The sequence below is a fragment of the Manis javanica genome, chromosome 9, assembly GCF_040802235.1.
Source record: "Manis javanica isolate MJ-LG chromosome 9, MJ_LKY, whole genome shotgun sequence".
Lineage (NCBI taxonomy): Eukaryota > Metazoa > Chordata > Mammalia > Pholidota > Manidae > Manis > Manis javanica.
The window spans coordinates 7,686,193-7,708,774 of NC_133164.1; the positions used below are offsets into that span (position 1 = coordinate 7,686,193).

The 22,582-nt window shown below is 41.9% G+C and overlaps 1 protein-coding gene across 1 annotated transcript; it reads left to right on the forward strand.

The window, feature by feature from the left end:
- Nucleotides 1–830: 830 nt before the first annotated feature.
- On the forward strand, nucleotides 831–22,224 carry SLC10A2 (solute carrier family 10 member 2). Its single transcript, XM_017642002.3, has 6 exons — nucleotides 831–1,461; nucleotides 7,763–7,881; nucleotides 11,997–12,085; nucleotides 13,099–13,274; nucleotides 15,199–15,356; nucleotides 20,085–22,224. Exons 1-6 carry the CDS (start codon nucleotides 1,085–1,087, stop codon nucleotides 20,213–20,215), a joined length of 1,050 nt encoding a protein of 349 aa, XP_017497491.1. The 5' UTR covers nucleotides 831–1,084; the 3' UTR covers nucleotides 20,216–22,224.
- Nucleotides 22,225–22,582: the final 358 nt, after the last annotated feature.

The window sequence follows — 22,582 nt, forward strand, 5'->3', positions numbered from 1 at the left end:
TATTCAGTTTTGTTCTTATGCAGTATCGTGACTCAATAGTTGGATTATAAATGCCTGAACACAGGAACAATCTCTCCTCTACCTCTTTTTATATCTTACCTGTACACTGAGTACAATGTACTGTCCGTAACGAGGTTGACTATTCGACATTTACAAAAATCAACCTTCCTTGGAACCTCTGACTGCCTCCCCCCCAAAAAAACCCTGATTTTGATTGCTGACTCAAAGCACAAAGAGCTCCTGTCACTTTGACCTAATCCTCTGAGGTTCACCCCTCTAAACAATTGTATTTCTCTATCTAGAAAGCACTTTGTTTCTATGGCGACACACATAATTGCTTGTGTAAGTAACTGAGGGTGGCTCTACTACTCAGCCACCTGCACTGCAGAAAACACAGAAAACATTCCACAGATCACTCTTACATAGGTCTGCATCTAGGTGGTGCAGGCTTCCCAAATTTACATGTATTTTATGAACCATAGACCACTAGGAGCAGACAGACTGATAAGGTGGGAAAACTATTTGGGGGAGTAAATTGGAGGTCTGGGTTCCAGTTCAGAGCCCGACACTATTTTGTAGTTTCAGTTGGCACAGGACCCTTGACTCCAGGACCCAATCCCCACCCCCTATTTAAATGGAGATGAGTGAACAACATGTTTTTCTACTGCTTAACCCCTCCAATGTTCTGCAATAGTCTGAATTTATTTTAAGTATCACTTATCTGAAATTATTAACAAACCATCCCAGCATTAAACATTAACACAGGTCTTTGTATATGTCACGGTTCATTATCATGCCAATCAATGATTAATTACAATTATCTGTCTGGACCAATAAGTTAGCAGGACTTTCATGATTCATAATTTGTACTGTGTTGTAATGTTACCTCTCGAAACTGACGTACTAGCACTTATTGTTTTTTATGGCCTTTCTGAGATGGCTTTTAAAAGAGACAGCAAGTGACACATGTTTAGGAAGGATTTGAAAGTTTGCTGTGGTTGGAGTAGGCATTATTTATCTGGCGCGGAGCGGAGGACTGGTGCCTCGCTGGACTTCTGCAACCATCTCAGCAGCCAAGCCAGCAATGAGTCATCCAATGGGCTGTGAGGCCAGTGCGACAGTTTGCGATGGGGCATCCTGCGTGGTACCTGAGAGCAATTTCAACGCCATTCTGAGTGTGGTCCTGAGTACCGTCCTGACCATCCTCCTGGCTTTAGTGATGTTCTCCATGGGATGCAACGTGGAAATCAAGAAATTCCTAGGGCACATAAAGCGGCCGTGGGGCATCTGCATTGGCTTCCTCTGCCAGTTTGGAATCATGCCCCTCACAGGATTCGTCCTGTCGGTGGCTTTTGACATCCTCCCTCTCCAAGCCGTAGTGGTGCTGATCATGGGGTGCTGTCCTGGGGGGACTGCCTCCAATATCTTGGCCTATTGGGTTGATGGCGACATGGACCTGAGGTAAGGTGTCCAAACCTGCACATACTTTATCATTGAATTAATCTTTTCAGAAGCCTCTGTCATTATGAGTGCCCATCGGAGCTGCCACCGATCTAGGATCCAACTAAGGAATTAAAGAGGAGAGAATAAATGCATTCACTCACCTTCCTTGGAAGCCACCATAGCTCTTGGAATTGGGGGTTATATTTTGTATCTGTGTTTCTAATCTAACTAAGTTAACAGGGAGTTGGAAAATACCTTTGGAAAGAGATTCAAAGTTTTTCAAAAATGAAATCCTTTCCAAGCTGTATGCTGCAACTGAGACACTTTTCCTTGTTGCTACCAACAAAAAAACAAAATAAAAAACCTTTCTTTGCAGTGATGAGGAGCTCTGAGCAATTATGAAATCAGATTGTTCATTATACGTTAGAACCTAGTGAGACAATGATCAACACCAAATCCATCCAGGTCTTTCGACAAGCTTTTTCTCAATATAAAGCCTAAGAAAGAGTTTGTGCATTTGCTTCACTTCTCCTGGCATTAAAATAAAGAAAAAAGACACAGAAGCTTCTTTTTTTTTTTTAATTATGCTTACCTTACTTTTAGATGAACAGAAAATAATTTCTCTGCTTCCCACAGAGTGATCTAAATTGCAATGTTTGCCCAAGTCATCCTGTGCTAGTCTGAACTGGCACTAGAAACAAACTAAGGGAAATAAGACGAAGCATTAATGTGACGAGACTGAGAATTTAATGCTTCAAGTTGAACAGACAAATATCTTTCCCTTACCTCACAATTCCTCATTTCCTGTGAAAGCTATGCACTTCTGCACACCAGCCAGGTGTTAATGGAAGGTGAGCTTATTAAATATCGTATAGTGGGCCATCAGCTCTGTTAATCACCAGGTACTATACTCAAAAGAGAGAAGCTCAAAGTGGAGAAATGTAACCACTGCAAACGTAAACGTGTGTTCCAGGTTGAGCCCAGCCTAGCGGGCACCTGGGAGCCTGCCACCTCAGCTGGGCTGATGCTGATTTCCCCAGGAGCTTTAGAAAAGCCATACAAACAGTGTATCTTCACATGTCATGTTTTTTGCTTGAGGAAATACTGTGTCTTTCTTACAATAGATTTCTTTTTCTCTAAAGAAAATCCTGTAGGGAACACAGGATGGCAAGCGCTGTTCAGGTTTAGTTACGCTGTGAACCATTGTATAGCAATAAGGTCGTTTTAGACATCACAGGACCTGGACAGAAGCACACAGAGGTGAGAATTCTAGAAGTAGCACCTGCTGAGCTGAGGGCCATGAACTAAAGGGGATATGGGGCTTTGACTTCCACTGAGTGAATTTTACATAATATTTGCAACTTACCAACAAAATGGAACATTCTTGCACCCCAACGTAATGCCCCATGTGTAATCATTTTGTAAGTAGGAAAGTGCATATGATGTTGCATTGTTAGGCCATTGAAATGGATTCCTTTTTGCAGGAGGAATCTAATCTGAAAGCTCCAATTGACAGTTTTGTGTGATTTTAAGGAAACCTTATTTGTCTTGAAGCAGGAGATGATTATGTAATCCTGTCTACTTCAAATAACAATTCCTGTAAAAATTATTAGAAATTAAGAAATAGAACCAAAAGCAGAATTTGAAACCTTGGTGGAAAGCATCCAGTGGAATCAGGGCATAAGAACCCTTCAGAAGAAGTCAGAGTAAGGCCTTTCGTGGGACATACGGCATTGGAAATTTTCCTTTTAATTCTGGAAAGTGTGGGATAACGCCAACACCTCTGCAGACCAATAGCTACCTCTCTAGAAGTTTCTCCTATCCAGACCTCAGCCAGACTCTGCACACCCAGCATAAATACCACTTAATCTCATGAATGTTCCTCCCACGGAACCTGCGTATTCTCCTAGCTCTACAGCTCAGTCGTGTTATTTCCCAACACACGGGATGATGCGCAGGAAGTGGGGAGGGGAACGAGGCGCTAGCGGGGCAAGTGTGCACCTAAAGCTAAGACGACAGCTCAGAAGCACAGCAGCCTCTGTGCTGCTCACCTTAGGGGACAAACAGCCCTGTAAACACAACCACCCAGAAGACTGGGCTCTATTTCAGCGGAACAAATTACAACGCTTATCGCAATGACCCATAACCATGGACGTAAGGTTAAATTTGCCACATTGTAAGATGAAGACATGATGCATCACATAAGTTAGAGGAAACACCATTCAAATATTTCTTTAAAGCAATTAGGAGAGTCACACCTCAGCTATTGGGAAACAGTTTTCTAACACTTGATATTGTTCTGGAGTGAGCACTGGATATTTAAAGTCTCATGATAATCTATTTAGATATGATCCTATCTACTAAATATATTTCTAATTCCATACTTCTGGAACTTGACCTTCTCCATTTCCACTTGAACTCTAGCAATGGCAGCCAGGATATGACTGTTTACACCAAAAGCTATGGGCACTAGCTGGACGGATCCCACACAATGTCAGCCCAACAACCCCAGCTGGCTCTGACTTTCCTGGATATGGTTTCTCAGAGAAGAAACCAAATCATCCCCCGGCCCTATCATCTCTTCTGAACCTGGGAAACTATTGCCTTTTGCAATCTCTAGTGACTTAAAAAAAAAAGCACAAATAGAATAACAGAGAATTACTTTTAACAAAATGACACACCTTGCTCATTGAACTATAGCAAGGGATATGTCAGCTCCTTCTGGGACCTTCCTGGCCTGGCAAGTTGCTGCGGGCACCTGATCTGTGCACATGTGTTCTCACCTGTTCTCACTATCCCCTGGCATCTTCTGCTCCAAATGTCTCAGGGCTGATGTTGTCGGGTGAGTCTGCTGGTGGCTGAGACCCCAGTTCGGACCTCCTCTGTGTCAGCTCTTCCCCTGGAGTTCCCCATTTACAGCCTCTCCTTTCCCAGCAGCGGCCTCAGCCGCACATGCAGGGGCTTTTCCTCCTCATTCCCCCTTCTCTGACTTCCTCTTGGGGGGATCCCTGCCTAGGCACCTTTCCTCAGTTCCCCGAGTCCCCTCACTGCCACCCACTTACACTCTCCCTTTCATTATTTCTCTAGAGTTAATAGTTTCTAGATTTTCTGACCACATCCTTTCTTCTCTGGCTACATAATTGCCTCATTTTTCATATTTCAACTCAGCACTCCCTGCTATTTTAGTTGCTCAGGATCTCTGGCCCTCTGGCTTATCACAAACACAAAGCAGCGCCTCCCATTTCAACCACATACATGTCCAGCTCTGCTCCACCAACTCTACAGAGTTTTTCCTTTACTTTCCCTCAGAGTGACCAAGCTTTATTTCTCTCATGTAGCATTTTATTTTTATCCTACTAGTTAATATTTCCTTGGTACCATTATGAGTCACTGATAGTACAAGCAGCCTACATTCCTTGGTGGTGTAGTTAATCCTCAAAATAATCCTTGGTCCACTTATGTGTGGGTTCTTTTCAGTAAATTATGTTGGAAAATTTGGGAGTGGACTTCGAATGATTTGAAAAACGTTTTCCTTTCTCTAGCTTGCTTTATTATAAGAATACAGTATCAATTCCTGTAACATACAAAATATGGATTCACTGTTTATATTATTGGTAAGACTTCCAGTCAATAGTAAGCTACTAGTACTTAAAGTTTGTGGGGAGTCAAAAGTTATACTGGGATTTTTGATTGCATGGAGGGTCAGTGCCTCTAACCTCTGAGCTGTTTGAGGGTCAGCTGTATTCCTATCACCTGTCACATCTCCACTTTTTAGCACCATCTGTACACATTTCTTTGCAACTTGGTGTTCCCCTTCTGATTGCAACCTTTTGCACTGCTTATCACCGACTCTATCAAACTCCTCGACGTTCACCACCTTCTTCTTTACTGCTTTCATTTCCAAAAAGAAAAAAAAGAAGAAAAATTCTTCCTGGGAGTTAAAAGAGCTAAAGCCATGAATTAAAGACAAGGGATATTTTTTCTTTCCTTACATTTTCTCTTATTCCAATATACAGGCATGGTAGCATTTCTATTGTTGACATCCATGCTCTTTATAACACTTCAAATTTCTTCCATGCAAAGTGGTTTTTTTTCTTTTGCTACTATGTTCCCCTAATTGCTCCCAAAATTTTTTATCTGTGAATTGTTCTCCATCTCAATTCGAGTGGCTTGATACTGTTCCCATATTAGTTCAAATCGACTTCTGCCCTCTTCTGCTCCTGCCCCTCCGCTGGGCCCAGGGTCGAGGTGGCCCAGCTCCTGTCTTGTACCTCCTCCCAGTCTTTAAGAAACTGCTCTTGTCAAACTCAAAATCATGATACAACTTCCTAAATTGCGTTGCCAATAATTCAGAATTGAAGCTTGCATAAGGAAATTGGAAAGAAAAAACAAGGAGAGAAATAGATTTCCTTCTAAGAGTTGTTTCCATAGTTTAAAAGAAAAAACTCCTGGCCTTCTCTTTCCTAGGATCCAGGCAATCAACGCCGCGCATTCGCCCACCAGCTTCCATCTTCTCCACTCTAGAATGCATATTGGATGCCCTGGAATGGGAGTGATTTTATTATGGGCATTCTAATTTATTTTTTAAGTTAAGAGATGAAAAAGAGAATGGCAAAGGAAGGGAGAAGGGGGAAAATCATTTACAAAGTCCAGTATTTTAATGTTAAGTAGAACAAATCACTACCTTTAACAGAGTAGGATGTGCCTTAACATCCTAGCTTGCATCTAAATTAAGCTGTCAGCATAATAGATTGAACTTAGAAATGTTTCACATGTTCTCTAGCATTGGTTATTGTTTCACTATTTTAGCTCTGCTAAGACAAGTATTTTCTTTTTTCTAAATCCTTTAAACACATTTTAAGTGAGGTCATTCCTGGCTTTAAAAAAAAAAAAGATGATTAGGGGAAGTTAAGCACCTTGACAAATATCGCTCACCCCCACCCGCTTTATTATACCAAAACTGTGCCTAGTTAGACGCACTGACAGGGAATTCCTTACCCCAGCTATTTTCCTTCGCATTGTGTAGCCCGGTTGTGGTGGGAGCTGCTGGGTTGTTTTCGATTTTGGGGGAGTGGCAGTGGGTGTAAAAAATGGAGCATTTCCTTCAAGTCTTGAAGAATGTAATATAATATCTGGAAAAAAATAATCTCAATGGTTTAGCTATTGGAAATAGGGTCTTCAGAAAAATTTCTCTAATTTCTGATTCTGATTACGCTGGAACCAATTCACACACACATACATACACACACACACCTTGGCTGGATAGAAAACAGAGTAACTGGTTTTTAACGGGCACCTTGCATTATTCTCAGTCCTGGCACTCTGGGGGTCACTAGCCCTCACAGCCTATGAGGTGGCGGTGATGATAATCTGCATGTCACACACAGATCAGGAAACTGGTGAAAGTAAGCCAAGGACACTACCCAGAGTCTGGTAGCAAAGTGGCCATGCCTGCCTCCAACCCAGGCAGTTTGGCTCTAGCCTCGGGCCCCACCGTTTAATGGCTCTGTTCCCTGGGAAGGGAATGTGCCCCTGTGCACAGGGTGCTTAGAAGGGACCAGGAAGCCCCACTACCCCAAACCTCTCTTCCGTCTGCTGTCGCATCATTCCATATTAATTCCTCCATGTCAAAAGCAAAGTCTGCTCACCCAGCCAGGCCCACTCGCTAAAACACAGATGCCCTCGGGAGGAAGAGTTTCAGAGCCTGGTTCTTCTGCACACACAGTTGACAAATTTCTTGGCAGAAACAGAAGCCAGGCTTTCCTTGCCTGCTGGCGCGTTTCCGTGGGGTTTTGCAGCCTCCTCTTCTTTCCTGAGGCTCAAGGCACTGGGGCAATGACCTGTCACTTTAAGGAAGGACGTTGAGGCTTCCTCCCATGGATACACATTTTCCACCAAGGGCCCAAGGAGGCCCATCTCATTCCGACACAGAAGGGCACAGCAGAGCCCCCAAGTCTTGGCTGGTGTAAATGCATTTGTTCTTCTCTGGTAGGAGTTTTGAAGGGTGGTGTATCCAAGCACCATGTCTCTTGTTTAATAATGAGTTTAAACAATTATTGAGCACCTTCTCTGATCCTCAAGAACCAGTGCAGGGGGGGATAGCGAAGACAAAGAAAGAGACACCAAATAGGTGTCTCACTGTTTTGCCCAACGGGCCCTGCTCAGACGTGGGCACGCAGGTATTTCTGCCCATCAGATCAGATGGTGCTGCTGCTTGAGAGAGTCTTTTGCAGGACTTTCTAAGCATGAATTGAAAAAAGGAACAGTCTCTTCCCGAGAGAACCTAGGTGGACATATCAACCTGCCCATTTCCTTTCAGCATCAGCATGACCACATGCTCCACGCTACTTGCCCTGGGAATGATGCCGCTGTGCCTCCTTATCTATACCAAAATGTGGGTCGACTCTGGGATGATCATAATCCCCTATGATAACATAGGTAAGTCATTCCTCTACAAGATTTCTGAATGTCACCTTCCTACTCCCTGCTTGTGCCAGCTGCGTCTCAGGCCAGGCTCAGACCCTGATAGTTTCGCCTCTTGCACTAGTGGCAAATTATGGGCAATCAGATTCTGTGCCAAGTCACACCTCTACTTGAACAACGGTTGGCAGAATCTAAATTCCAAATCTGACCCCATGGGGGAGCCTGTTTTCTCCTCCACTGAAATCACCAAGGAGAGGGCCGACTTCAGGAATCCCTCGGCACAGCTGTCTGGACCCAAGGAGGCCAAAGTAGCTGGTGCCTGGGAGGAGGCCCCGCCCTTTCCTTAAGCCACAACACAGCTGGTCCACGGGAACAACAGCTTGCTCCCCAACAGTCAAACTGAAGAAATACAGAAGACATGCCACTAACAATTTAAAATGTGGGCACCTAGTAAGCAATCATGAGAGCGACAGTAGGAAACTACCAGATGAAACCTGCTGTTTATTACACTCACCTGGGTTGGTTTAGCAGCAGTCTGTGTATCATGCATGCCCCAGGAGTTACATTTACTAGGTATGACTTTGTCCCCACTCATTTCAGCTCCCAGGTGTTCATCCCCATCCCAAAGGGGCTTGTTTCCTGCTTCCAGAAGAACAGGTGATGAAAGGAGATTTCATCATCGGTGTATCATAGGGCAGGGGAAAGACAAGACAGCTCCTGGCCTTTCCAGGCGTCTTCTGTAGAACTATAGTCATAAAGATGAGGCGTAGGAGGAAATAGTACATCAGGGCCAACCAGCAGGTACATTACAAGTGAAACAGTGTTTTTTATCAGCTGACCTTGGAGGCACACATGTCCCTGATCGGCTGCCCCAGGGAGGTGTGGCGTCCCACAAAGGGAGCCGGCACGCAAAGGCTGAGGGGCGGCGCAGAGGATGTGTGTGAAGGTTGGCATGGACGCTGACCGGACGACATGTGAAATCCCTTCCATTTCTAAGATGGTTCTGTGATAAAACATTATCTGGGGGCAGCTGAACTAGAACAAACTTTTGGGACACTAACTGGGGATAGTCTGTATTGCACCACTTTCAGACAGTCTCTGCTCTCCCCACTCCCACCGAGGCCATTAGACCAAAAAAAAAAGGGGGGGGGTTCTCCTGGGCACAGCCTATTCAGTATGGAATTTCCCTAGACAAGGTCCTTCCGCTGACCACAGGCAGCTCATTCATATCAGATGTAATCTCCTAGACTCTGCACAGCCACCTGCCTATGCCTCATGCTGCTCAACTCCCAGGCTCACCCTCAAAGGACACCTTCGTTTGAGTTAAAGCACGCCGTTTGCTTGAGGGGTGTGCACTGTAGGCCTCTCAAAGGACCCATCTGCTGAATGAGGAGTTTTAATTCTATATGTACACAATACAGCTATTATAAATATATATATATTACATATATAATTCCATATGCTTAAGAAAAGAATTTAAGCCTTTAAGAGTCTCGTCTTTACTTATTCCCTTCTGGAAAATGCCCCACAGCAATATTGGGTGATTCTAACTAGTGTGAACGACTTACAGCACATCCTTCAATGTGAATACATTTTAATAGGAAGAGAAAGTAGAAAGAATAATTAACACGTCAGTAGAAGAGAAGGTCATCATAAAAGAGGCCAGAGCAGAATGAAAATAGGAGAGATGACCAAAAGATAAACATTTTTAAATGTGAGTTTGAAAAACAAACATATTAACTGTTGAATCACCATTGTGCCCAGGCCTATTTTCCAACCTAACCTTTTTGCTATCGGTTTTTCTAGACCTTTAATGTAGAAAACAACCAGATTACTTCACAAGATATATCAGTATGTTTTACATTAGGAAATGAGGCTCAGGGTAACTGTTTAATTTGACCAAGATGACCAAGGGGCTGGAAACAGGCCCCTGGTCTGGTTTCCAGTAGCTCTATGGGCAGGACTGCTTGGTACAGGTTCCACGGGGTGCCCACCATGCACTGATGATTCAGTAAACAGGGCTGAGCCCCTGCAGATGCTGACATCAGGGCAGAGGTGAGGCCCACCCAGCTGGTGTCACTGAAGACCGAGTGCAGTGAGGTACAGCTCCCGGGCCTCTCTGCCCTGCATTTGGGAACGCCTAGTACCATGCACTGTAGATCCACTTCACCATCTAATTCTCCCAACAGCCCGTGAGACAGACATAATTCCACACATTTCACAAATGGGGAAACCAGGAGCAGACGGGGTGAACGACTTACACAGCTGCCGTTTGTGACTGAGATTCAGCTCTGAGCCTACTGGCTCCAAGTTCCACTGTGACCCCATTCCCACTCTATTTAATTCTCTTTTTTTTCTTTCCTCCTTTCTTTCTTCCCATATCTGCTGGGTGACCTTGATGAAGGCCTAAGTTATGGTTCAGATGGTGTGACTATAAGCAGGTGCTTTCTCATAAGTAGACACAGAGCCCAGGCATGTGACGACTAAGGACAACAGAGCCTATGGGAGGAAAAGAGACTGTAGCCCCCTGAAGAGGAAAGCATTATGAGCTCACAAGGGCCAAGCAAGGGCCACACACTCAGAACGTGAAGAAGGGCAACCGGTCAAGTTCAAGTCCCAGAAAAACTTCATCTGGTCTCACCTGGTCAGGAGCGGGAACCCCATCCTGCCATAGACTCGGCCAGGTGGGCCTGCTGGTGGACTTGGGCTGCCCCAAAGACATAGAGACTCTTGGTAGGGAAACCAAACACGGGCATAGGCTGCCTTTTCACAGATCCAATGCATTAAAAATATTTTACCAAAACCTAACTACACTTATCTTTCAAGCATAGTATTTGCACCAAGATTTAAGCTGCCATTGTACAATCAATTCCTATCAAGATGGTTTTAATTTCAGGCCTGCAAACTTCACATAATTTGGGGAAGAGTCTAAATGGTCTAAATTATCCAGGGTAGGGAGTCTTCCCCCAGAGGAACAGCACGTAAGGAGACCAAAAGGGATTTTTCTGGGGGCTGCTAGCAGTACCTCCATCAGTGACTCTGTCCCAAATCGTGTCTTCTCTCCTCCCCATCATTTGCTTTTTCATGCCCTTGGTAGCCATAGCCAGTCCTGAATCTCATTGAGTAATTTCCAGGAAAAAAAAGTAACTGCTGATGCTTATATTGCCAGGAGGGCCAGAAGGCTACAAAGAAATTACATTTTCATCACTACTATATTCATTTTAAATTCATATTTAGAGCCCTGGAATCTCAAGTCTGTTCTCCAGGCCTAGTTCAATCTACTCCAATACTAAGCAATATCAGCTCTCAGAATCCCATTATTCAATTCCCCTTTCTCCTACTGCTTTAGAAGGAAGTTTGAGAAAGACACAGCCCATGAGAAGTTAGAAGTTGCTGGTGCTGTATTATATAAAAGCAGCTATTGGACAAATGGGTGTTCAGTAATAGGGAGAAACAAACCACATGTCACGAGAACAGCAGTAAATTTAACACAGTGAAATTGAAGTATGGCTCTTTTATCTGGCTGGGTGAGCACGTTCCTGCAAAGAATTATAATTGCTTGAGAGGTCACCAAATATATTATCTCATGGAAAATTTAAAGCCTGCCTTTTCAACCTATTCTCTCACCTCTCTGCGGTAGATTTGAATAACTGAAGTCAGTCTTTTATCTGGAAACCATTAACCCACAGGATGCCTGAAGAATTTTAAACTTTATCTTTTCTTTCCACCACCATGAAGTAACAGACAAACGTAAGATATCTATGTACTCCTCGGGAACACACACTATTTTTCTGAGGGTATAAAGATCCAAAGACCAAATAAGCCGAGATTCTGACAAATTGAAACTGAAAGATCTTGCTTGGCAGGAATGCGAACTCTAAAAACTTAACCCAGGATTTAGGGGAAGGATTTATGTCAACAATATAATCAATTCTCCCCAGTTCCCCAGTAGCGTTACATTATTTACTGGAATTGGTAAAGGAGAGTTTTGTGTTTTTTGTTCAACTCTGTTTTGTGTATTCAAGAAGGAAGACGGACAGCACTGCCTAGGACTCTCTCTGACTGCTACCCATAGTCCTCTTTCCTGTGCCATGTGTTCTGTTGATCAATTGCTCTTCTATCATTTGTAGGTACATCTTTGGTCGCTCTTGTTGTTCCTGTTTCCGTTGGAATGTTTGTTAATCACAAGTGGCCCCGTCAAGCCAAGATCATACTTAAGGTATGTGTCCCATACCGGAGGCCGCCCCATCTAAAGCTTTACACTGTGAATTGAAATGACAGGTCTTTCCAGCTACAAAATTGGTTTTCTCACATTGTAAGGCCCCTTCTAGGGGGACTTAAAGTTATTAGATGTGCAGTCCAGTCTAGCATGGCCTTTCCCTGTCGCATCTACAAGGCAAATTTCTACCCACCCTTTGATACACTCAGTTCAAACATCACCTCTTGATTTTACTCTACTCTATACTCCCAACACCTCTTAGCTCTGATCTCTGCTACATGGGTTTGTATTATAGAATGTACCTAGAAAGAAAATCAAATCTTTCTTAGCTCTGAATCCATATGGCCAGTTCAATGCCTGGCAATTGGCAGATGATTCTATACATATATATAATTAGTAACCATTCACTGCCTTCATCAACTATATGCTAACTAGATGATATGGGTATGGATAAAAATGGTATAAACAGGCACAGACACACACATATTCCTCTAGTCAGGGGGCAAAAGAACTTGTTCTTGGTTTCTCTGGACAAAAAAATGGGTGTTTTAAAATGTGAAAAGAGAAAAACAATAACAGTGATGACTTTGTTGGCGTATGCCTTGTTAGGCTTTATCATTTTATAGCCATTTTGTCCTTATCATAAAAAATCTTTAAAAGGTGACTAGGGAAAGATTTTATCCTCAATTACATGAAGAAGCTAAGGCTAAGAGAAGTTTCATGATTTACCAAAGAAAGGGGAGCAGGAAGATTTGCATCTGGAAGCCAAGTCTTGTAGTTCTTATCGGGTACGTTTCCTTCCGCTCTGACAAGGCTAATTTTGCAAGCTAGAATATCATCTTCATCAGGCTAACTGAGTGTGGACACTATATGTCCTGGTGTTTTCTTAAACATGGAAACGTGGGCCGAGCACCAGGGTTTCTGTTGGTCTGACCTCGGCCATCAGGTGAGGGATACACAGGGAGGTGACTCCATTTTCATGACTGGTGGGTCTGCCTGTGTCTCTGTTCCAGATCGGGTCCATCGCAGGCGCAATCCTTATCGTGCTCATAGCTGTGGTCGGCGGTGTGCTATACCAAAGTGCCTGGATCATCGCCCCCAAACTGTGGATCTTAGGAACCATATTTCCTGTGGCCGGTTACTGCCTGGGCTTTTTTCTAGCTCGAATAGCTGGTCAGTCCTGGGACAGGTATGGCGTTTTGGTAAACTGGACTGGGAAATTTCTTCTGTAATAGTTATTGCATTTGTTTGCGAGAGCTGCTGTAACAAAGCACCACAAATGAGGCGGCTTTAACAACAGACATGTACGGTCTTACAGTTCAAAGGGCTGGAAGTCCAAAATCAAAGAGCCAGCAGGACTGGTTCCTTTGGAGGAATGCGAGATGGGATCGGCCCCAGGCTTCTCCCCGCGGCTGGTAGACAGCCATCTTCTCCCTTTTCACATTGCCCTGCTTCTGTGCATCCTCGTGTCCAAATGTCCCCCTCTTACAAAGACACCAGTCTTTCTGGATTAGAGTCCCCGCTAATCACCTCATCTTGAAAAATGCTCTTTGCAATGACTCTATATTCAAATGACATCCTGGGTGTTAAGACTTCAGCATATGCCTTTCAGGGGACACAATTCAACCCATAACAACTGCAAATAATGATGACAAATTCAAAACCTTTCCTCTGTAATAACATTCAACCTATTTCTGAATATGTCATCATAAATATTCATTAATTCCTCAACTATGCAAGTCACCCAAAAAGAAAAATACAGCCTCTTTTGTTCAAATTCTTCTGGACCATTTCCCATACAGGGCAGAGTGAGCGCTTCCATAGTGTTGCAGCCTGATGCTCCAAGCAGAGTAACTTCAACCAGAGTGGTCAGGTGGCCTTGTAAGATATGAGAGCTCCCCCAGACAGCAACAGGATGAACTTGTCATCCAAAGTGCTGATTATGAGATCTGGGTTTAGCATTTGTGGGTTTGGTGCTGAGTACAAGCATTTCCTTTCCTACCAGCCTATCTACATGCACAGGCAGAGAAGAGAGCAGGTATAGGAGCTGGGGCACCTATGCGATTCGCAGAGAGGCGCACCTTGGGTGCATGGTGGAAAGAGAGCCACCTGTGAGCCAGGCGGGCCTGGGCTTGCACTCTGACCTACCAGCTACCAGCTGTGGGACTTCATGTCAGGCACTCACTCTCTCTGACATTTCTCATGTGCAGAATAGGATCTGTGGCACCTACTTGACAGGTTTTTTTTAATCAAGTTTAAATCAGAAAAACAACCAATTTAACAATAAAACAACTATAACTAACACTCTATCTTGAGTATTTTCTCAGCCCCCCCACTCTGTGCTTTTGCACTGTTATCAAGGACATAATTTAAGAGTGAAATGAATCCCTTTGGCCGTTTATTGAACATCAACATAAATGAACACTAGCATAAATTCATATATATAGATCTGCTTTTAATGTATGTTGGATATTATTAATTATACTTATTAATAAATATTACTTATTAGAAATAATGCTTATTAATAAATATTAGTATGTTAATACAAATATTCTGTCTATGTGTGTATACATAAATATACATATGTGCATGTGTATACATGCACATATGTAGATGGTATAGATACACATACATCTCACTACTCAGGGGCAAAATAAGCTAGTTGCTGTTCTTTGAACAAAAAATTGTTATCTCAAATTTTTTTAAATGTGAAAAAGAGAAAACAATAACAGTGGCTTTTGTGTGCATATGTCTTTTTAATATTTACAGAGCTTTATATCCATTTTCTCATCACAGCAATCGAAAAAGGGCAAGATTTTATCTATGCATATGTATATATACAGAGAGAAAGAAAATATTTATTCATATTACACATAACATAGATTTTAATAAGAATAGATTTTAATAAGTCATATACTTTTTCAATATAAATGAAAGTATACAGTAAGCAAATATATACATTAAAAGTAGATATACATACACACACATATGTACTTGTTCTCATTGTATCTGCATTTAAAGCAGATTCTTGCTGTATAACATTAAAAGTTATACAACAACAAAGCAAAGGAAACAAGAAACAAAAGCATATATTCTCTTAACATTTCTTCTAGGTGCCGAACAATTGCTTTGGAAACAGGGATGCAGAACACACAGCTGTGCTCCACCATCGTCCAGCTCTCCTTCACCCAAGAGGAGCTCAATCTCGTGTTTACCTTCCCGCTCATCTATAGCATTTTCCAGCTCCTCTTCGCAGCTATATTCTTAGGAAGTAAGGAATCATGCTAATCACATTTCATTACACTGTTCGTCTTTGAGAAATCCTGACATTGCTAATACGGCATTTTTAAAAATTCCCTTCTTCTGGCAGTTAAATAAATGGGTGGGAAAAGCCACCTATAATATTATCATGGCTTCCTAACTGCTGATAAAAAGATTGTAATTTTACCAAAAGGCTCTAGCAAAGAATTTTTTTAAGCAAAAAGTAATGGAGATCGGTTCTCTCCACTGACTTTCTTTTCCTCACTAATTAAGGAGGCATCATTAACTTGTTAGAACCATTTTACTGTGTGCCTTTTTGTATGCTTCCAGGAACCTGGAACTGGACATTTTTTTCAAAACATCATCTTGATGTGCTTTGTAAATATAGAATATTCATCAGAAAATTGGTATACAAAGCATACTTATCAGGCTGAGTTATACTGAAAAGCAGATATGTGTGTATGTGTGATATTCTGATATTAGATACTCTGATATTATAGTAAAAATCATAAAGCTTTGGTCCATTAGCCCTCCCCACCTACTAGGTCTTATGCTAGTTGAAATTTGTCTTACATTTTGCTTTCCAAGTACTGATGATGTTTAACCTCTATTTTTAAATTCTTTTTTTTTTTTGGTAAGAATTCCTTTTTCTCCAAACTTTTTATTTCAACATAATTAGAGATTCACAGCAATGTGCAAAAAAAAAAAGTACAGAAACATCCCAGGTACCATACACCCAGACTCTCCCAACAGTGACATGACATAACCAGAGTATAATAAACAGGAAAATGACATAATGACACTGACACAATCCACCTACCTAATCCAGATTTCAACTTTACATTCCTTTTTTTTATTGAAGTATCATTGATATACAATCTGATATTGGTTTCAAATATTTAACATAGGGGTTCAACAGCTACCCATAATATTAAATTCTCACCCCACTAGTACAGTTACTATCTGTCAGCACAGGAAGATGTTACAGAATCATTGGCTATATTCTCCATGTTGTACTACTATTCCCATGACCAACTTATATTATGGTTGAGATTGTGTGCCCCTTTTCCCCTGTCACTCTCCCCAGCCATCCACACCAACCCCTCCCCCATGCTAACCACCAGTCACTTTTCAGTGTCTGTGAAGTCTACTGCTATTTTGTTTGTTTTGTTTTGTTTTTTATATTCCACCAGTAAGTGAAATCACATGGTATTTGTCTCTCTCCACCTGACTTATTTCACTTAGCATAATCCATCCATGCTATTGCAATGACAGGATTTCTTTTTTTTAATGGCTGCATAATATTCCATTGTGTGTATGTACCACATCTATAGACATTCATATTTTGATGGACACTTAGGTTGCTTCCATATCTTGGCTCTTGTAAATAATATGGTGATAAACATAGGGATGCATATACCTTTTTGAATCAGGAATTACTGAGTTGAGTGGTATTTCTATTTTTCATTTTTTGAGGAAAACTCCATACTGCTTTCCACAGTGACTGCACCAATTTACATCCCTACCAAGAGTGTAGGAGGGCTCCTCTTTCTCCACATCCTTGCCAACATTTGTTATTTCTTGTCTTTTGAATAGTGGCCATTCTAACTGTTGTGAGGTGGTATCTCATTGCAGTTTTGTTTTGCATTTCCCTAATGATTAGCTACGTGGAGCATTTTTTCAGTGCCTGTTGGCTATCTGTATTTTTTCTTTGGAGAAGTATCTGTTTAGGTCCTCTGCCTATTTCTTTATCAGGTTGTTTGTTTTTTAGGTGTATATGAGTTCTTCATGTATTTTGGATGTTAAAACCTTTTCAAATAAATCATTTATGAATGTATTTTCCCATACTATAGGTTGCCTTTTTGTTCTGCTGATGATATTCTTCATTGTATAGAACTTTTTTAGTTTGATGTAGTTACACTTGTTCATTTCTTTTGTGTCCCTTGCCTGGGGAGATGTGTCCAGGAAAAGTTATTCAAGCTTATGTTCAAGAGATTTTTGCCTGTGTTTTCTTCTAACAGTTTTATAGTTTCATGTCTTACATTCAGGTCTTTGATCCATTTCAAGTTTACTTTTGTGTATGGGGTTAGATAATAATCCAGTTTCATTCTTTTATATGCAGCTGTCCAGTTTTCCCAACACCAGCTGTTGAAGAGGCTGTCATTTCCCCATTGTATATCCATGGCTCCTTTATCATATATTAATTAACCACATATGTGTGGGTTTGTATCTGGGCTCTCTACTCTGTTCCCCTGGTCTATGGGTCTGTTCTTGTGCCAGTACCAAACAGTTTTGATCACTGTGGGTTTGTAGTAGAGCTTGAAGTCAGGGAGTGTAAACCACCCCCCCCAGCTTTGTTGTCTTTCTCAGGATTGCTTTGGGCTATTTGGGATCTTCTGTGTTTCCATATGAATTTTAGAATGATTTGTTCTAGGTCATTGAAAAATGCTGTTGGTATTTTGATAGGGATTGCACTGAATCTGTAACTGCTTTGGGCAGGATGGCCATTTTGACAATATTAATATGTCCTATCCATGGGCAGGGGATAGAATTCCATCTATTTGCATCTTTTCTAAGTTCTCTCATGGCTGTCTTATAGTTTTCCAGAGCACATGTCTTTCAATTCCTTGGTTAGGTTTATTCTAGGTATTTTATTCTTTCGATGCAATTGTAAGTGAAATTTTTCCTAACTTTACTTTCTGCCTGTTCATTGTTAGTATATAGGAACACAATAGATTTTTGTGTATTAATTCTGTATCCTTTAACTTTGCTGAATCCAGTTATTAGTTCTATTTGGTGAGGCCTTAAGGTTTTCTATGTGTAATATCATGTCATCTCCAAATAGTGACAGTTTCACTTCTTCCAAAGTTCCATTTTTCTTTTAAATAAAGATCACTATCTTAAACTTCATGGCATTGTAAGGGGGATTGTAAGGCTAAATGTTAAAAATAATGTGAAGTTAAATTGTAAAGTGCCTGGAGGTTCAGTTTTGTTTGAGCTTGGTTTTACCTTTTTCTTAGCTCCAGTAGGTATCCAACTTGCCCATGCTAATCAAGCTCCATCTTGAAAGTCGTTCTGGAAGCAGAGTTTTCCTTTCTAGAATGGGACTCTCTGGAACCACTGGAAATGTTCCATTGATTTATCACTGGTGCAGGAGACAGTAGCCCATGGCTTAATTACCCTGCTTTCTTGTATGATGGAGAGATACCCAGTTCGGTGCACTTCTAGATTTTTCCAATAATTAGCTAGTAATGTCTACAAGACAAGCCAAAGGAAGTAGACTTGTTGATAGAACAATCAAGTAGATTTACCAGCTGAATAACTAACACAAAAGGGGTTAATAGATAAGGTAAAGAGTGATAGAAAGGTGGGCACTAGTATTGTTCTTATATTTTCCTGCAGTGTTAGCAGTAAGAGTGAAAAAAAGGAAGACATCTTTATATGTAATGCCTGGAAACATATTTTGGTGAAGGGATTAGAATTCCAACTGTCTGGGGGAACAAAGGAAGGAAGGAAAGGAGGGAAGGAAAGGGAAAGAGAGAGAAAAGTACAAGGAAGGAAGGAAGGGAGAGAGGGAGAGAGGGAGAGATGAAACCAATCAACCATTTGGTTAAATAAAATCAGTGGTGTAAATAGAAGTTGAGGGAGCCCCAGCTCAGAACGGTTTATAATAAAAGTATTAGGTATTTTAATTAACCACAAGTCCAATCAATAGTTTCAATAACTCAGTGGCTTCAAAATTAATTACTAGATGTGCAGGGACTACTCCAAGGAGATATTAATCTTGACATACTGAGATCTTTGAAGCAGGCCCCTGTCTCTCTCCGCTGTGCACAATAATGATCGTTAACGTTTACTGAGCACCTACTGTTCTCCCAGAGCCATGCTGGCACTTCACTATTTTATCTCATTTACTGTCTGCAATTGCCCTATATGATAGACAATATTATTATATCTGTTTTAAGTATAAGATATTGGAATTTGAGGGCTCTAATAAGTAATACCTTCTCTTCCCCTGTTGACTTTGGAACCAATTGAGAAGTAAAGGAAAAAAATCTAAAAAAGATATTTATATAAGAAAATGGCACTTTTATTAGAGATAAACTGAATTAGAAAATATGGCTCAAAAGTGCAAACAAATGGGCCTGTTAATCCCAACTCTCTCCCCACCTCACACGGGTGTGCACAGAGACCTGCAGAACTGCAGCTGTCCTGGTGCAGGGCCATCTGTCCAGGTGGGCCGACCTCAAAAATATGCCGAGAAACGGCTGCCAGGAGAGACCGGCAGCTCTGCCGGAGAGAGGGAGGCTGCGTGCCGATCCCCCTCGCGGGAAGCAGTGAGGGAAGGCAGGGAGAGATGGGGGTTACTCCCATTCCCACACAGACCAGGGTGCTGGACAGCGCACTTCTCAGGCAGCACGTTTAGTGAGGACCGCACCACCTGGGAGACAGTAGGTTCCAGACAACTGCTCGCTGCTGTTACAAGGAGCACCTGCCGTGCTGATTCTGCAGGATTCATGTGAGCAAATAACCCTGACAGCAGTGTGCAGGGTCTCCCTGGAGTGTGATCGCCCCCCCGCTCCTTGGAACTCAGAATGCACATGGCTTTCTCCACGTAGCCTCCAGCCTATAGAAAGTGCAAACTGCTTTTTGAGCCGTAGGTTAAAATCACTGTCCAGAGTACGTTTGCAGCTAATCATGATGACATTTGCTTCAGCGCCTGTGTGTTGTTTTCTAGTTTACGTGGCATACAAGAAATACTGTGGGGGAAACAAAGCGGAATTTCTAGAGGAGAGCAAAGAGAAAGAAATAGTCTCCGCGCAACCGGCCTACAAGGAGAATGGAGGATTCCAACCAGATGAGAAGTAGACGCCAAGAGGACAAAAGGAATTCTAAAGAACATGCTTTGGCCGCAACAATACTGAATTATTTGTTGTGATGCGATATTTGGCAGAAAAAAAGGTGAAAGTGAACGTTTAAATTCCAATTGAATCCACACATTGGTATCGAGTGACTGGTGGTCCAAATATGTAATGTGGCAAATATTTATATATATCTATGTATATATGTTAAATATACTGTCCTTGAAATATGCTCCCAAAATGTCCTCAGATCTCAGACTAAATCTAGCATAGATAACACTGAGGACCTCCTAACTCCTGAGCACGATTCTTATCCAGGACCTCATGACCCAGAGAGGAGCACCTGACTTCTGGATGTTAAAATAGATGCAGTGAGTTATTATTACAAAGTGATCAAGATCGTCTCCAATATTTATGATTGTAAAAAGACTGAAATGATTGTCTTCCACTGACATTATTTTGAAAACATTGCAAGCTATTTATTTGTACAACTTTGTAGTATAACATGGGCAAATATCTGACTTCCTGTATTTAAAAAGAAATTAACCTTCTCCAAGGACAGTTCAAAAGCAAATAAGAGAAAAGAAATACCAAATAGAATTCAATAACCAAATTAAAATCAAGCCCATAACTCATCAGTGATATTGTACATCGGTTGCTCTGCCTCAGGAGTCCAAAGACACCCACTAGATTTTTTAGGAGAGACTGAAAGAGCTTTTCAAGGTCTGCAGAGGGACTTTCTCGAGATTTGCCTGCATGCGGCAGATCCACATTGACTTATACGATCACTGCTCCATTCCTAGGAAGCCCCACAGCAGGCATGTGGCAGGAAGCACAAAGATAACAGAAGTATTGGAAGAAACACCATTACTCTAGTGGGTGAATTCAATCCAATGGGAGAGAATAGGAAATACATAGAAAAGCACAAATGACAGAAGTGCACTGGAAATGCGTGACTAGAGTCAATTAGATGTGCAGAAGTGAGCATGGCAGGAGGGAGGGAGTCCGAGAGCCATGGGGGTGGTGTCAATCAGGATTTAAGGAGGACGAGAACACGCCCAGGGCCCTGAAGTAGGAAAGCATTGCCAAGCGAGTCCGTGATGCGGTGAGCAGGGGTGACAGGAGGAAGCAAGGGGGGTGCAGCGGCGAGGAGGGACAGCAGGCCAAGTACTGGTCGCTCCATTATGAGTCCGATTTCATTTCCTCTCCCTCATTCTGCAGCAAGATGAGGGTCGTCCATCCTTAACTCAGGTCATGGTGATTTAGGTCCATTTCCCACTTGGACATCTGCACTGCCTTGAAGGCTCCCTTTCAAACGTTTGGTCCCAGAGGGCCCTTTCCGTTTGGGGCCAGACCCCGCTGGGAGTCCTCCGCACTACGGGAACGGGAACACCAGCTCTGACCTTAGCTTTGAGTAGATGGTCAAGGGATTCTGCTTTTCAATGTCCTAGCATTCATACCTTTTTATACAACCTTCACATTTACAACTGAATAGGGCCCCTGTATTTCTCCATCATTAGATAAATATATTAAAAGCAGCTAAGGATTTTTATTCAGAGGTGGTAGGGGTGAGGTGGAACAGATTTTCTTTTGAGGGAGTGTTAAAGATTATGCTTCTAGTGATGCAAAAGCAAGAGTTTCAGTCTGTCTGTTAAGCACCACGTACACTTCTCCCGTCACGCAGAAGACAGGCAGGGGTGTAAAGGCGCACTGTGAATTTGCATCATAATTCCAACACACCCAAAGTCAAGGGTCAGCATGCCAGCAGCTGTAGCAAGCAGTTTTTCCCTCCCTGTTGATCCACAGATGTGTGAGAGACAGAACTTGTGTTTCCTACATGATGTGGTGTCTTGTGGGTTGTGGTTTTTTTCCCTAATGTGCTATAGGGAAGAAAAATAGCTGAGCTTTTTTAAATGACAGCTATTTTTAAATGAGTTTGAAAAGCTGATTAAATTATGTATTTTATTGCCTCTGTGAGTATCATATTAAATGAGTGTTTTATTTTAAAGGCTTGAATAAATGAGAATAATTTTTGTAATGTTTGGTCTTTTTGAGTCTTTGTGACAACTGTCAAGATTTCTTTACTGCTCAATGTCTAGAGATACCAATAAGGTGGAGTTTCTCAACTGTTCAATTGTGTTTTGAAAAGTGCCCAAAAGTAACTCTTAATTAAATACTCTAATAATTAAGTCTCCCACGGATGCAGATTGAGGTTCTCCCCAAAAAAATCATACTGGGGGAACATTAATCAAAGACTCTTTAAAGAGAGTGTGACAATGATAGCTGATTTAAAATAATAATAAAACTATTATGTGTGCTACCACCACCTTCTATGTATATGTTTAGAGAGAGACAGGGAAGGACAGAAACACCT